Below are 16,685 nucleotides of genomic sequence, written 5' to 3' on the forward strand. Positions count from 1 at the left end.
TTCAAAGTTTAAAAAAACCCCAGTCTTTACTATTAAATACTCCCTTGCTCTAACAAGCATGGCACTTCCAATTATGATACTGGGGAAAATGCTATTAAGGGAAGGAAATCATATGGTAAGACTCCACTTCCTAATTTGAAATCTGCTTGAGTATCTATGATTAATAGCAACTATTTATATCGACTCTTTAATATTTGAAAAATTGTCCTACATCACGCCACATAATGCACGAAGTGGTACTTCTCCTTGGTTTTGGAGAGTGGTCTATTTTGAACGTCTGCTTAACTTTTCCAAGAGATCTATCAGTCAATCTGTCAGTAACTCACTGGCCTAAGAAAAATAGGGGAAAGACATTTGTTGTAGCAAGTTGGATGGATAGTGGGACTTGACAGCAGCAGTTAAGCTGGTGGTCCTCCTTGTTTATTGTGTCAAATTCCTGTGTGAAAGCTTAGGATTTGGGATCTTCTAAAGGTATTTTTAGGTATGTAGCACATGACTTTTGAAAGTGTTCGTGTGGATTTCTGTGGTAGGAGTTTGGAATCTCTCTGTAAAAGGCCTGTGACTCCTGACTAGGGATACAGCTGGGCTTAGGAAGGAGTAAGGCATCCTTTGAGGGTGTGTTCAGTTGCATATGCATTTAATGTATTACTACATTTAGTACTTTTCAGATTGATTAAATCATTTAAGTTTTGACATAACCTGTTTCTTGAGCAATTTTAATGAAGTGCTGAACCTGTAAAGGAAGGATGTCAGCTGAGATGGTGCTTATGCAATAGTGTCAGCTGTAAACAGAGGTGTTGTGATGCTGGCGGAAGTACACAGTCATCCAAAATCAAAAGGTTTAACTTTCTTGAAGGGGTTCCAGGGCCTTCTATTCATGTATGCAATGTCTTAAATCACCTAACAGCAATCAGAAAATTGTTGTGTTACTAGCCTTGCAGAGGGATTTACTGGCTTTCTGAAAACTAGACAGCTGTTTGGAATTGAGTTAATTCTGTTCCTCCTCTATGCTCTTCTGAGCTGTCCATAGTGAGACCAGTCTTTGCACATCACACAATCTGCTGTGTATTAGCAGCAGTGGTTCTGAGACAATGATGTTGGTGGACTCCCAGGAACCTGGCTGGGTCACGTCCTGCTTTTTTTAGCCATTTGGAAGACAGAATTAACTTAAAGAAATTTGGGTGTTGGTACTGCTGTGTAAGGTCACTGGTCACTGTAGTGCCATGGTGGGCTGGCTGAAGGAGGGAGAACTGAGGACGGACCCCTACTGCTGAGACACTGTAGAGAGGCCCCAAACTCTGATTGCCTGATTTATCCTTTTGCTCAGCCTCTGCTTAAGGTGGGAAAATAAGCAAGACATGTAAAGGGCCAGCCCCCTGGAGTTTCTGCTGACTTGAAGCATCAGTGTCTTTTGAATGAGCTTTAACTCCAAATTGAAAGTTTTTATTCTGGGAATCTGACCTGTGATGCCTGATGCCTCCAAATCTTTTCCTCTTCGAACAGCATAAGGCAGGAAGTGCTATGCTGGTTGACGAGGTGGGCCAGGAGGGTTCTGTATTAGGGCCCCCCGTCACAGAAGTGAGGCCCATCAATAGCAATCAGATCTGCACATTGTGCCCATCCACCTACTGCTGTTGCCCAGTGTAGATGTGGCTTGAAGGAGGAGGGCCAGCAGAGAAGGGACGGCTAGCTCCCACAGTCCCTACCCTCAGGAAAGATGTCCAAAATAAATCTGATGCTTTACAGCTGCAGTTTGGCTGTTCCTGTATGTCATGGTCCATCTGCTATCCTTTGTAGCCATGACACTTCAGCCGCTAGCTGGAGTATTCTTACCATGTTTGACTCTGCTGTCGATAATCTTAGCATTAGCTTCAAGGAGCACTATTGTTTTTATGGGTGCTTTAAATGTTTTGATTGGGAAGTGTCTGCACTTAAAATCAGCTTTGCCATGTAGTCATGTCTTCCACTGGCCCACACACACAATATTTCTTTAGGTCTGGAACTGCAGCTGTGTAAGATCGTAGCGGCTTAAACCCATCTAATGTTTGCTTTACTTCAGTGCCGTTCAGTTAAGAATTCCTTCTCTTTTGGCTGTCTGATACAGCTTCTTTGTTTCTCTGCTGTCTGGAGGACTGAGGACCACTTTGCAAAAGTATTACAACTTGCTCCTTGGTCCTGTAGAGAACCCTGTGCCCTGGGACACCTCTGGAATGCTGCATTTTCTAGTGTGTGTTCCTGTCGCGTGGCACAGCCTCAGTGAGAATCCCTATGCTGTGATTACCAAAGAGAGATTCATGAGCTCAGTGCAGGTGACCTGTGGATGAGACATGGTCTCAGGCTCTAGTTCAGAATTTAGTTTGATTCTTTTAAACAGATCCTGCTGACACACATGGCCAAGCACATTGTCCTTCTCCCATCTTACAGTGCACCTTTTTGATGAGCTCTAGGAAATAAAGAGCACTGATCGAGGCTGATGTGAATGAGTACCCCTCTACCCTTCCTTTCTTCCTTGTCCCAGGATCTCACGTTTTACCTCTGGAACTCTTTAACCTCCAGAAAGGAAGTAATGAAAAATGATGGGTGGAAAAAATGTCCAGCTTTTTGTAGGTCTTGAGATGAAAAACTGTCTAAATGGGTAGAAGGGTAACTGAATTTGCTCTACTTGACCCTGCTTTGCTGGGGAGGACTGACTATCTCCAGAGGACCCTTCAGCCTCAACTCTCCTGGTTCTGTTAGTTTAACTGCTGCCTCATGGTTTTTCAATTTTCTGTCATTGCATGGGTGAACTTCTTGTACCAACCCTTGACTGGAAAACTGTAGGTGTTCCACATTTGTGGTTGTTCTGGTTTTGTCTGTCTTACAGTTGGCTGCTGGTGATGGTTATCACCTGGAAAGCAGTTGTCCCGTTTGCTCTTTGAGCCCTGTCCTTCAGGGTAGTCCTGTGTCATTGTTTAGATTCTGAAGCAGAGCAACGATCATGCCATCATTGGCATGATGCTTTTGGGCCTTGAGTGTCCTTACCAGGTTTTAGTTTCTTCACCCAGACTTTGATGGTGAAGCTTTGGGGTGGGCAGCTGATAAACATCACTGTGTTGTGGTGAGAGTAAAAATGGCCTGTTGGAATATGCATAGGTGGTTTGAAAGCAGCTGGATCCTGCTGGCGTAGTCGTTAAAATTAGATGGGTGTGTGGTATTTATGTAGCTATTATGATAGTGTAGGATAAATAGATCCCTATGATAGATAACACCTTCATAAGAATTTGGCTACGGAGCCTGTATGAGGTTAACCCAAGAATGACAGCTTGGGTGTGTGTGTCTGTGCCAGGGTAGGTTCAGTGGCAGGATGTGTTTCAGACAAGCTTGGCTCTACTACTACTACCTACTACATTCTACTGCTACCTACTGTCCTCAGCCTTTGAGAATGGGGAGAGGTTCACCAGTACCTTGTGCCAGCATTTCAGCAACTGAATCTTCCAGTCTGATGGATTCATTCTCAATCCTTGTACCTAAAGGATGCCAGCTCTGCAGTTTATAGAAGCTGAAGGAGTCACCTCAGGGACTTGCTGGTATCGCCCAGGGGCTGTTGGCAGTGGGTGAGCCTTGGGGTATATCATTACCCTCACCTCTTCTGGCCCTACTGTCATTAATGTCCCATAGAATGTTACTGAGGCTCTAGGAGCAAATTCTAAGCAGCCTTGACTGGGGACATTGTGAGTGCTGCTGAGGGGCTTGGTTACAGGTCTGACCCTGCCTGTTCAAAGAACTAGCTCTCCCCAGGTGGTGGGTAGTACCTGTCTGCTGGAGTTCTAACTCTCTTCTTTCTCTGGATGTTGTTTGAGATGTTTAATGTTTCTGGGAGTGTTCTACCTTTTGTTTCTGCTTTGGAGGATTGTTAATGGAGCTGGTGGTCAGGGGAGGCATGCTCAGATAATCTGGTTGTTAGCAACTTGGCTTAGGGAAATGGGAGCTGTAATACTGTTGGGAACTCCTGGTTTGGAAGCAGGAGTACTTCCAAGTACTTCCTTCCAAGTGAGGAGATTGCAGGTAAGTAACTTTCCCCCTGCAGGATGTACCTCAATTCAGAGGAGCCTTAGGATGGCCTGGTGTATGTTCCATGTGCACTGGGACATGGGGACAGGTCTGTGAGCTGACAAGGGTTAATACATTCTGTTAAAGAACTGATACATGTTGATATGAACAGCTCTAAATCTTAGTCGTATTTTGTAACTTTTTGTTCATTGTTTTGCATGGTACTTCCAAAACCATAATTTTGGACCTGTATGCCAATTTCCTATGTGTTTAACAAGCTTGCTGTATCATAAAGCTTTTAATCAATTTTTTAAAAAGCTAAAAGCTTCTTAACTTATATTACAATTTCACCATCTTAAAAGTATTTTATAACTACTGCTGTCCTTTGATTTGTTTCCATTTTATTTCTATTATCTTGCAGCATCTTTTATCCAAATTCTTCTTTCTTATAAATCTTGTAAGTAGGAACCAGTAGCTTTTCCTTAATTGCGGTCATGCTTTTCTTTTTTCATAATCCCATATTTTATTTGTAAACTCATTCTCATTGTCTCTTGTAGCTTTTGCACTTTTACTTGAAAAAGACAAGTAATTTCTTTTGTGTGTGTTTTTGAATGGGGAGGATTGTTGGCAAAAGCAATTAATCTGCCTGAATCAGTCCCATCTTTTCTGTACTTTAGTCTGTGATCATGTCATAAATTTCAGGACTTTGCACTAACCATGTTTTTTTTACTTAAAGCTTATTTTACAGACCTAGTGTTTGATTTGTATGCTTTGTGCATGTAGTGTTTTTTTCCAACTACAGTATATTGCTGGATAGCTTATTTAGGATAAAAAATGGCTCATGGGAAGATGCATAAAGATTTGTACTTATTTGCTACTTAACGTCAATGAAAATTTGTAAGGTAAATGTAGGTTAAATGATAAATTTGAGGACAAAAAATTAGGAGTAGGCATTTGTCATTAAGACATTTCCTTTAAAACAAAACAAAAAAGCACTCTATCTGTAAATTATCAGGTATTCCAACTGCTTGAGTGTTAACATGCCTTTGTTTGCAAGGCTGACTGTGAACCTGTTGTTCTCCAGTGTCCCTGAGCTGAGAGAGAAGAAGTTCTCTTTTGCTGGTAGAAACACATAGATGTGATTCTGTCAGGAGCACACATTGTCTGCACTAACAAGAGCACACTCTTTATGATGTTAGTAATCCTAGAGTGAAGCTGTCAAAGGAAGAGAAAAAAAAATTGGAAAAAAAATCACATTGAGTGCAGTATATATTTTGTTTTGGTAACTATCCTGGAAGAAAGGATGGAGCCAACAGAATGAGTGGTCTCGTATCTACACAATGCTGATGTGTGAAAGGGAGACAAGAAATCTCTCTAGAAAGACATGGATTGGAGTGGTGTGGACTGGCAGAACTGGTCTGCAGGGAGAGAGCACAGAGCTGGGCAGAACCAGGTTAGGTCACAGTGGGCTCCGAGAGGGTTGTAGAGCTGTTGTAGGATAGGGAGCGGGAGACGGCCAGCCCACAGTTAGCTGCAGTCTAGAGGCTCTATTATTAATTGGCAGTTTCAGTGATCATGTGAGGAGAGAGGGACCAAATTAGGAGAATGGGATTCCACAACCTTCTTTCTCATGTGAGGCCTTAAATTTTTTTGATTATTTTTTTAGTAAGGGTGTTTGTACAACAAAACTGGATCAAAGCCACTTGGTGTTCAGGGCAGCATGAGATGAGTTGGCCAGCTGGAAGTAAAGCACTTCCTTGGAGGTCAATAGTAATGGCACCATTGAATTTTTTTTTGTTTTTTAGGGGAGCAAGGGAAGGTGGCACTTCATTTTTGTGGGGACAAGAACTAGGTGAGGGAGATCCTTGCCCTTCAGAGAGGATAGGAAGCTAGTATTGGATATAAGTGCACTCTTCCCAGCAAGTTTGGGACAGTCTCTAGGATATGAAGGTCAGTTGTTGTCATCCTTATGAAGAAAACAAGTTAGGTACACCCACAAATACTTCCTAAACAGAGGCACTGGCTCAAATACAATGAACTAATAGCTTCATGTTAACTACTAAATTGGACTTGATCTTTGTGTCCAGGATCCCATGAGCCTATTCTGTACATTAACACGCACACTGAAACGCTGTTTTTTCTCTTCCCAGCTATAGCGACCCAGGCTAGTGTGGAGTTCCGCCGGAAAGGATCCCAAATGTCCACAGACACTATGGCTTCCAACCCCATGTTCGATGCAAGTGAATTCCCAGACAACTATGAAGCGGGAAGGGCAGAGGCGTGTGGGACACTGTGTAGGATATTTTGTAGCAAGAAGACTGGGGAGGAAATATTACCAGCTTACCTATCCCGGTACTAACCTATCTTCCAGTTGCTTTATTGGTGTAACTTTATGATGCAGACTAATTCCCAGTGAATAGCATTCAGTCGCTGTCTGAATCCTGTGTTGCCAGTTTAAAAGCACCTAGCTGGCCCTTCAGAGGCTGGAGGTGGGATTCCTGGCTAAGGCCAGCACTGTTTTCCTCTCACGTTTTCATGATGCTGCTTTCCACTGGGTTTTCTTCAAGTTCCAGTTAAAGGAGAGAACCTTAAGTGCCTTCAGCTGGGAGGAACATTTTCTTTGACACTTTCTTGCCTCCTGTATTATTATTTTTGTTTAGTTTGTCACTGAGTACTGTTCAGCTGGAAAAAATACATGTGCAGGCATAAGACTTTGTACATTTTATTAGACCACAAAGGTTCTTGTCAAATACCACATCATCGGGTTTGGTTTTTTGTAGTTGCTTTTTTTTTTCACTCTCTGAGTATTGGAATGCAGTAATATCCCATTATTTGAAACAGTTGTGTTTCTGAACACAACTACCTCTGTGTTCAGTATTATTTCTGAGAAAATGAGGCAGTTTTGCCTGTCATAGTATACCTTTTTCACAGATTTTTGTTATGTAAAACAGCAAATGCTAGTGGCAGAGAATTTTAAATCATGATTCTGTCAAACTGTTCAGGTACATTTGTCTCAGATGGCATCAAAGCTTCCCAGAAGACTGAACAATTTTATTTCTTGGATGTTGTAGTATTTTTTGTATAGATAGATCATATTTCTCTTGGCCAGTCAGTGAGATTCCTCTGTGTCTGCAAGACTTTTGAAACAACTGAGAGGGCATACATGTTCTCTATCAAGAATCTGCTAAAGAAACTAACTGCTCTAGGATGATGGGCAGCTGGGTTTCTGTCATTGCTTTTTCATTTGAAGTGGTTATGATGGTTATGTTTGGTCTCATTTTCCAAATTGCTGATCAGTGTGTCTTGTCCTGATATTCTGTCCATTGTCCTGTCCACTGCCTCCCCCGAGATTTCACAGTATTTTTTCCTCATGTTGAGGAGTTAAAATCAAGGTCTTGCTCCCACCCTTAGATGGGAAGGGTGTAGTGGAGAGCAGGTGATTCAAGCACTGTTAGTAACCAGCTGGTTGTGCCTGCTCAGCTCCCAGTCTGGGTGTTGCAACAAGTCAAAGATTTCAGTAAAACTGTGCTGCACTGGTTTTTCATATGAAATACCTGTCATTTGTGAGGGTTTATTAAGCTGGTCAGGTATGCTTGCCTGTGCTCAAGTAATGTAGGGGAAGACTCATATCAACATTTCCTAGCTCTGATTTTGAAACTTACTCTATTTTATATAGACAAGATCAAATAGTGGCTGCACATTCTTTTTCATATGGGATTCTGATGCTTTTTATGTGCAAATAATTTAATCTTATCTTTCTTTGTCAGATTTTACATGCTTTTAATTCAGGGTTTGCAGATAGCAGATTTCGTTTGCCACCCGGTTCTTGCCAGTGTTATTCTAAACTCCCCTCCTCTGTTCTGCTGTGACCTGAAAGGCATTGATGTTGTGGTTCCCTACTTCATTTCGGCTCTGGAAACTATTTTACCTGACAGGTAAATTGCAATATCCATATAAACATCATCAGAGATGTTGGGAGGTGTTTGTCTTCTGTCATTCCTGAGTAGTCTCACCAGAGGAATTCTGTGATGTGGGGTCCACAGTGTGTGTGTATTTGATGGTGATAATAGCAACACTGTGTAAGCTCAAATTTTCAGTTTTATTTAATGCAAAATTTCTTCAAAGCAATGATAGTGCTTATTTTAAATGAAGTATGAGTTGTTAGCTGCATATTCATTGATGCAAAGCAGTGCCTTTAAGAATAGGAAAATATATTGAAATATATCAAAAATATATTGAAAGCCTATTGATTTTAAAGTAAACTTTCACAAGATATTCGTTAGTGGCTGTTGTTGCAGTGTATTCAATAAATAAGTAATGCCATACATCATTAAATGGAAAAATTGATAATTTAGACTGATTAAATTGGAGTAGGTTCTTATCAGAGCTTTATAGATTTCTGGATGTTTTGCTAAGTTAGGCACTTAATAGTACTCTCTGCATGCCTTCTTCAGTGTATGTGTTATGTCTTGGTACCATATTTCATTTTGATGTTAGGCATTTAGACATAAAGCATTATTTATCTCCTGGACTTAAATCTGAGCCACTGCTTCTTCTAATGTAGCTCTTAGAAAGAAACAGCTACATTGCATACTGCAAATTACTTAAGCCTATTGGGTGGGTGTATATTTAATTTTAACTTAGTTACATTCAGCTCCAGATTCTTGTGAAAAGTTGATTAACTGTCTGATGCTTTGACTTGCAGAGAACTCTCAAAGTTTAAAATCTATGTAAACCCCACAGAGCTAAGAAGAGCTTCCATTAACATCTTGCTATCTCTGTTGCCTCTCCCTCATCATTTTGGAACAATAAAGTCTGAGGTAGTACATTTATCACTATGTTTTGCATTTCCATTTTTCTTTTCCCTGGGAGTGGGGTTTGGATGGGTTGTGGGTTGTATTGGGTGTTTTCTTTAGTGCTGGCACTCTTCCAGTGAACCTGGAACAGTACAACCATATTACAAGGTGTCGGTAGCAGTGTGTGCTGTGAATGTTGACTTTTGAGACCCTACTGATGTGATCTTTAATTGATACTGAAATAAGTGTATTTTTTTCTTCAGGTTGTCCTGGAAGGGAAATTCAGCAATGATGACAGCTCAACGTATGATAAGCCAGTAACATTCCTGTCCTTGAAGCTGAGGCTTGTGAATATCCTTATAGGAGCTTTGCAAACGGAAACTGATCCCAACAATACTCAAATGATACTAGGTTATTTCAGCTTTTTTATTTATTAACTGTATTATAGAAGTGTCTCAATTAATCTGTCCTGGGATAATGTGGGTTGTTAGTGATGTGTTGCTTTGCAAGAAGAAGGTTTAAATTCCTGGCAGGTTGTCATATATGTAACCTCCCTCATACTATGAAAACATCTTAAAAAGTCACATTTTTGTTAATCTTCCTCCTTTTATGTGGAGTAGTACTTGAAAAGTAGAGGCAAAAGTAAAGCACATTCTAGCACAGAGAATCAGTCTTAACTAGAAATGGAAGTAGGTAAAAATGTCATGATTCTGGGAAGGATTCCTGACTAAAGGATTTCGGAGAAAACCTTAGGTTTTGGCCCGGTTAAGCCTGAGAAACATATTGAAATACTGGTGACTGGTGGTCCAGCATTGGCAAAATACAGATGGCATTTGTTTAGCAGTGTGTAAATCCTCAGACAAAACCCAAAGGTTTTCGAATAGAGTTTGGAGCTGCACTATGCACAGTTTGGAAAACTGTTCTTTGAGGTAATGAGTGGATTAACATTATGCTGAATACTCAGAAAGGAAGCAGAAGATGAAAACTTGGATAGTGCATAATCTGAAAAGTCAAGTATGTTTTCAGATAAGTAAAAATGTATGTGCCTATTATTCTCCCTTGTCCCCCCCTTATTCTTCTCTCTTTAGAAGTGCTTTTTTCAACATAATGGTGTTCTTGCCCTTACCACTTTCCTTTTGTATGTTTAAAAAGGCCACAGTCTTGTGGTGTGTGAGAGGTGTCTGCCTTTTTCTGGGAGGCAGAGAGTTTATCTGGTTAACAGAGGAGGGCAAGAAAATGATGTGTAGTTGTCCTGGTTTGAGACAAATTTGGAGGAACGTCCGAAGTGAACGTCCTCTGATAGCAGGTTACAGCCACCCCTCCCCCACCAGTTTCAGGAGGAAATTCCTCGGAATAAAAGTGAAAAAGGAAAAAAACTATTTATTTAACAAGTAAAGTGCATGCAGGCATGGGGAAAAAAAAAGAATAATGCTAAATAATAAAACCTCTTGCTGTGGAGAGAACCTGGGTAGATTTCAGAATCCTTTTTGGGTGTGGCTTTCTCCTCTCCAGAGCTGGGGTTCGGTGGGGACCCCCTCGGGGCTGATGTGTAGGACCTCCCAGTACGTTCTGGTGTTGCTGAACAGTCCAGAAGAGAAGAGGAAGAAGAAGCCAAAGTCTCAGGGAAAAACTCTCTTGCCTCATCTATCAGACTAGCGTCAAAGCAAAGGAGTTTAACTCTCCATCTCTCTCCTGAGAAAAGGAGCCAAGATCTGGGAAAAGCAGGAAGGTGCTTTCTTCTGCTCTGTAGCAGCCAGGAACACAGGGGAGTGTGTATCTGTGTCCTTGAGCACAAAACCACTTGGTTTTTTTTTTTCCCTTTCTCTCAGACCCAGCTTAAAGACACAGAAGGGCACAGGATTCATGTCTGGCCTAGGGCAGATGATGGGGAATACAGTATCATACAGTCACCCCAGGACAGTAGTTAAGGGAAGGGAAGCAAATCCAAGTCTGCAAAGGCTTTTGGAAGGTTACCTTGCAATAGTTTAAGTAGTTCCTTTTCTTGCAGAAGACTAGAGGGGAGTAATTTGAAAGAATAATTTGCACCCAGTGCTGGAGAATGGATGAAGATATCTGTGGTTTCCAAGTGAGACCCTCAGAGCATTGGTGCACAGACGATTGTCCCACCTCCAGCACTGTGTCTGGTACCGCAGGGTGATGCTCTGTTAAATCCCACCCATGTGGTCCCATGCCCCTCCACACTGAGTTGGTCTGCAGCCAGCTGGGTGGGTGCTCTGCCTTGAATGGCTTTTCTGCTGGGAAGTATTATTCCCATGCTAGTCCCTGCCTGTTCACCTGCCCTGTATTCCTCCTCTTAAGCTCCTGTTTCCTTATGTGAAGTTATCTCCTGCTGGCTGTAGCTGGACGGGATTCATGAATCTCCAGCTTAGCCAGAAATTCTCACATGTGCCACCAGCTTCTCAACAAAACCAGGGTTTGTTTCCATCTGCCAATAAATGTTTGGCAGAGAGTGGCGCATTTCATAGAATCATGGAGTGGTTTGGGTTGGAAGGGACCTTAAAGCTCATGTCATTCCACCCCGCTATTCCACCATGCATTCCACCCCCATTCCCTGGATGGAGACATCTTCTACTACCCCAGGTTGCTCCAAGGCCTGTCCAGCATGGGCTTGGACCCTTCCAGGGATGGAGCAGCCACAGCTTCTCTGGGCAACCTGTGCCAGGGCCTTCCCACCCTCACAGGGAAGAATTTCTTCCCACCATCCCACCTCACCTTGCCCTCTCTGTGTGAAAACATTCCCCCTTGTCCTATTGTTTCCCTTCGTAGAGTAAGTTGTGTTTTCCTAAATGTTCATTGATGGATGAGACAGGGAAGGAGGCAGAAAATTAAAACTGATGTCACCAAATGTGTCAGTGTCAGCCAGTTTCAGGTCCATGTCCTTATTGCTTCTTCCTTCATCATTTGGGGGTGATGCTGCCAAGCAGGTACAGGCTGTTCACCCTAGTTTAGCTAAGACACATCAGCAGTGTTGATTTAAATGAGTTAAATCTTTCCTGAGGTTGAAGAGAGAACTCTGTCCTGGCTAGTTTGGATGCAGTGGGGTTGGTGATCCCTGCAGTTAAGAGTTTCAGCTTTTTAAATACAATATTTTGGGCACTGATGGAAATTAGAGCATGGAAAGTGAGAGGCTGGGGAGAACTTTCAGGCAGAGAGAATTTCAGTGTATCCCACTTCAGATTACGAGCTGGTCTTCTGATATCTTTAAATGTAACCTGAGTTTTTAAATGAGCACAATCTGGTATGAGACAAGAAAACACTCCAGCCCTTCTGTGAAGTCAAAATCCTTCCAAACTGAGGAATTTGACAGACCTATCACAGAACAGTTGGGACTGGAGGAGACCTCTGCAGATTATCCAGTCCAACTCCCTGTCAAGGCAGAGTCACCAGGAGCAGGTGACGCAGGAACCTGTCCAGGTGGGTTTTGAATGTCCTCAGAGAGGGAGAGTCCCTGACCTCCCTGGGCAGCCTGTTCCAGTGCTCTGCCACCCTCCATGGAAAGAAGTTTTTCCTCGTGTTGAGATGGAACTTCTTCTATTTTAGTTTGTGCATTACTTGTTGTCCTGTTGCTGGATACCACTAAACAGTCTGGCACCATCTTCTGGACATCCACCCTTGAGATACTGATATGTAATGAGATCTCCTCTCAGTCTTTTCTAGACTATGTTCAAAGCATTTTTAACATAGCTGAAAGCATTCTGTTCAAAGCATTTTTAACATAGCTGAAAGCATTCTGTGTCTCAACTTTCATCTGCTTCAAATGGCTAAGCCTGAAGCAAGTCCTGTGTTTTAATAAGAGCTTTTATAAAACAGGATTGCAAGTCTCTATGTTAGACCTTCTGTGCTGCTTGGTAATTTTTAGTAGTGAATTCTACTGTAGTCCATAGTTACCTTCTTCTATCTGATTCTGCAGGTGCAATGTTAAATATTGTTCAGGATTCAGCGCTGCTAGAAGCCATTGGCTGTCAGATGGAAACGGTGAGTATTTTTTGTTTATGAAGTTATTTCTTCAGAAAGAATGCATTCCTCACTTTACCTGCTATGGAAAGGGGCTCAGGTAGCATCTTGAGGTTTGGTCTTTTGTATCTGAGAGCATGGGGAACTCAGAAATTGTCTCATCTCTCGAAACTGCCTTTCACTTTGCAGAATGGTGGTGAAAACAACCTCTTCAAGAGCCACAGTCGTACTAACAGTGGCATTAGCACTGCAAGCGGTGGCAGCACAGAGCCCACGACACCTGACAGTGAGCGGCCAGCACAGGCCCTCCTGAGGGATTATGGTAAGGATAGCTCTTTGGAAAACTGTCATGGTATGCCAGGTTGATGTTTTCTGGGTTTTTCTGTTCTAGTTCTGGCTAAAACATTAATGTGCCCAGGTGTTTGAAGCCAGGGGGGATAGTCCAGCTGTGTGCTGCAAGTCTGCACTTACATGTGCCCTTCCAGTGGTTGTCTTAACCCTTCTAAAGGACTCTTAACATTTTCAAAATCAGAATGTAAAAGTTTATGAAAAAGGTGTTTGCAGACTTTACTTTAACTTATGTTTTCAAGACACTTAGTTTCTGCCAACAGGAATGGGATATATGTACACCAAGTGTAAATTAATTGCTTCATTCGTTTGATAGCATTCCAAATGCTCTCCTGACCTCTGCAGCACTTTTTCTTAAACCACATTTAAAGAACATTTCAGGGACTCTGGCTTTTATAGAGCAAGTAAGCAGAATGCTTGTGATATGTCTTTGTTATAACAATAGAATTTAGTAATTAACTTTAGTTTTCTGTGTCTTATACTGTCCATTTTTGACTCTCTGTAGTAAAATCCATGTTCTAAATCTGTGTGTGGTAATCTGGCTGACTGTCACAATCCTGCAATTTCATTTGCTCCTGTGGTCTTCAGTTTAACTGATGTTGGCCAATTAAATGTGAGAACAAATCACCTTTATTATATTGCAGCCAAGACTGACAATTCTGTCATCACCAACAAAAAATGTTTGGTGGTGTTTTTTTCTCTAGTTCTGTAAATAGTAAGAGGAGGGAGATTATCAGGAAAGGCTTCAGTATATTCTAGGGATTCATATAAACATGTTGGTGCTTTCCCTACAGGATTTGCTTGTTTGAAATTATCAAAGTGCTAGTTTTCTGCACACCATTTAAATTGTGTGTTTATTTTATGTGGGTTTTCATTGACAAGTGCTTGTAAAAATATTCATTTGTAAGATTTAAAAAATCTTCTAAATATTTGAATTACTGAGTCTTCATACCATGATGTAACTTGAAATATATTTTTGTAGTATATTCATTTTATTGGATTTTTTAAATTTCCTGTGCACAGAAGGTAAGATTGTAAGGAGCTTATGAAAAGGATTTACATTTCAACTGGATGCTTCAAACAAGAGAAAATTGAAAACAAGATGGTCTGTTGTTACTGTTTAGCCATAGTAGATTCTTGAATCTTTTCCTGGTGTGACATTGGACTTAGTTCTTGAGTGTTAAATAAGGTAATTTAAATTTTGGGAAGGATATGCCTTATCCGTCATAGTTCTCATGTCTCTTTGTAACTAGTCATTGAGCAGTTTTTTATTTCTGACATTAATTTGCATACTTCAATTTTAAGAAATACAGATAGTATTTATGTTTCCTAGTATTTTGAAGTAAGAACAACTTATACTTAAAACATTTTCTGTTTTTAATTTGGAATTAAAGGTTCAAGGAAATGAAAGGTTAAAAGTAATTGTTTCTTTCTCTAGCACTGATTCTTTCATTATCTACATCTGTTAATCTAGTGCAGCTTTTGATAAACATTAGGTATGGAAAGAATGGTTTACTTCTGACACAGGTATCTGAAATTACATGTGCTCCTTAGTTCCTCAATACAACTACTAATGTTTCATATACATTACCAATGCCTGTATTTGTCAGAGACTAAAAGACATGACATGACAGACAATTTAAGTACAATAGCGAAACCTGAAGCTGGTTGTTCTGCTGCTGGGATTATTCAAAATGTCTTTTTAAAAAATTAAATTGAGCTAGCTAGTCTGAATGGATTTGTATAATGCCTGGAGAGTACGTGAGAGAGTTAGCCTGTGCAAAAGTCACCAACCCAGTTTTGAGATGGTTAGGGTTTATTTTATGTCTGTATTGTGGCTGCTTTGCCTTGTGCCTCTGCTTTGCTTATTGTCACTAATGCTTAGTTATTTTCCCTCCCTGTGGTGTGTGGTTTTGGGGTTATATCCTAGCTCTTCATACAGATACAGCTGCTGGATTGCTGATCCGCAGCATCCACCTGGTAACCCAAAGGCTCAACTCCCAGTGGAGGCAGGACATGAGTATCTCTCTGGCTGCCCTGGAGCTGCTCTCTGGACTGGCAAAGGTGAGACATGCAGCGTGGCGTGCTCTGGCCCCTTCTCACAGGGTGGTTGTGGTCCTGCCTGGGTGAAAGTCATGCCACAAAACATATTTCTGTGGCTGAGTTTGTCAGCAACTCTTCTGTTTGGAAATGAAAAAGAAACAGCGCTGCTGTTGTAGGTAATTTTCTCCCGGTGTAAACGCACTGTGGCTCAAAGGATGCATGGCCTGGGAATGCCTTTTGGCTGAAACTTCTGTTGTACCACTTTTCCCCTTCTTCTCATCCTGGAAATAGTTTTTAGAGCTTGACAAAACATAGTGTATCGCTAATAGGAAGTGTTGCCTTCTTCAGAGCTTTATCTGCACGCAGTTCCTTCATTCAACACAAATAACAACTAAAGCTACTAGGTGGGGGAGACGAGTTGTTGAGATGCAAAGTGCCCCTTTCTGCCTGAGAGCTCTTGTGCCCAGGCTGGACTTCATGGCCTTGTTAAGCAAAAGTCCGGTGTACTTAGAGCAGCCACGATAACCTGGTGTGACAATTCAGCATTTCTCATCATAATCCCTCAAGAACTCAACAGATGTCTTTCAATGTATGTCTCAGGCAGTTTTTAGAGCACAAAGTCAGCACTGAGCCGTATTGGACTGGGTGTTCATTCACTATTGCAGTAGCATGAACTGATGAATGTATTTGAAAGTGTTCTGAAATGAATTAATGTGTATTATTAGGTCTTATAGAGCACCATACAGAACCAGGGGTTCCTGCAGCTTGTGTGGTTAAACCAGGGTTTTCTTGGTTTGGTTTGGTTTTTTTTTCTTGCAGGGTTATGGGTATGTGGAAATATATTATCTTTTGAAATGTATCCCCAGGTTAATACTAAATATTGTAGTCTTTGTATAATTCTCATGCAACTGAAGTAATTCTTGCCCTGGAATATCTTTCCCCTTTAAAACAAAGTGGGGAAAAGAGAGATCACTTCTTCCTGCAGAACTGCAGTGGGGACCTGTTCTGCTTGTGTCTTTGGAGGTGACAGGTCCCAAAGCCTTTCTCAGGTAGGGGCTGCCCTGTCTTGTGTCTGTTCAGCACTAGGTTATTAGTGGGACTTGGAAAAGTCAAAAGTCTTGTTTCCTGCTGGTTCACAAACCTCCCTTTCATAAGCTCACCTTTAGGGGACTCTGCTGTAGATCTTGGGCTTCTGAAGGATGTTCTACCTAAATCCTGGGGCTCTGAATTGTCACTCCCATTTGTGGAGTACAGCTGCCAGGCTTCAGTGCTGGCACCAGCAAGCCCATCCACCTTCCTGCTTGGATAAGGGTACACCTGAATAAGCAAAGCTTTACAGAGCATGGTCGGATGCTACAGAGTAGAAAAATCCATCTGTTCCTATGCTGAGTCACAGGCTGTGAATAAGAGAGAAGAGAAATTCAGTTCTTTAGCCCTACAGTGCAGATCCTCATGGCACGTTGTGCTGTTTCCTGACCTTCTGGTCTGGAGCCT

General features: G+C 41.6%; 1 protein-coding gene across 4 annotated transcripts in view; it reads left to right on the forward strand.

The window, feature by feature from the left end:
• RALGAPB (Ral GTPase activating protein non-catalytic subunit beta) overlaps positions 1–16,685 on the forward strand; it is a 64,770-nt gene that overhangs the window by 22,159 nt on the left and 25,926 nt on the right. Inside the window, exons 10-17 of one of the 4 annotated variants that reach the window (XM_032126653.1) lie at positions 4,451–4,486; positions 6,180–6,381; positions 7,797–7,964; positions 8,735–8,849; positions 9,089–9,236; positions 12,757–12,821; positions 12,990–13,122; positions 15,079–15,212. In XM_032126653.1, coding sequence (XP_031982544.1) covers positions 4,451–4,486; positions 6,180–6,381; positions 7,797–7,964; positions 8,735–8,849; positions 9,089–9,236; positions 12,757–12,821; positions 12,990–13,122; positions 15,079–15,212 — 1,001 coding nt within the window. The remainder of the gene's footprint in view (positions 1–4,450; positions 4,487–6,179; positions 6,382–7,796; positions 7,965–8,734; positions 8,850–9,088; positions 9,237–12,756; positions 12,822–12,989; positions 13,123–15,078; positions 15,213–16,685) is intronic. The other 3 variants (XM_032126654.1, XM_032126655.1, XM_032126656.1) reach the window with 3 other exon arrangements.

This window comes from Corvus moneduloides, chromosome 17 (genome assembly GCF_009650955.1).
Source record: "Corvus moneduloides isolate bCorMon1 chromosome 17, bCorMon1.pri, whole genome shotgun sequence".
Lineage (NCBI taxonomy): Eukaryota > Metazoa > Chordata > Aves > Passeriformes > Corvidae > Corvus > Corvus moneduloides.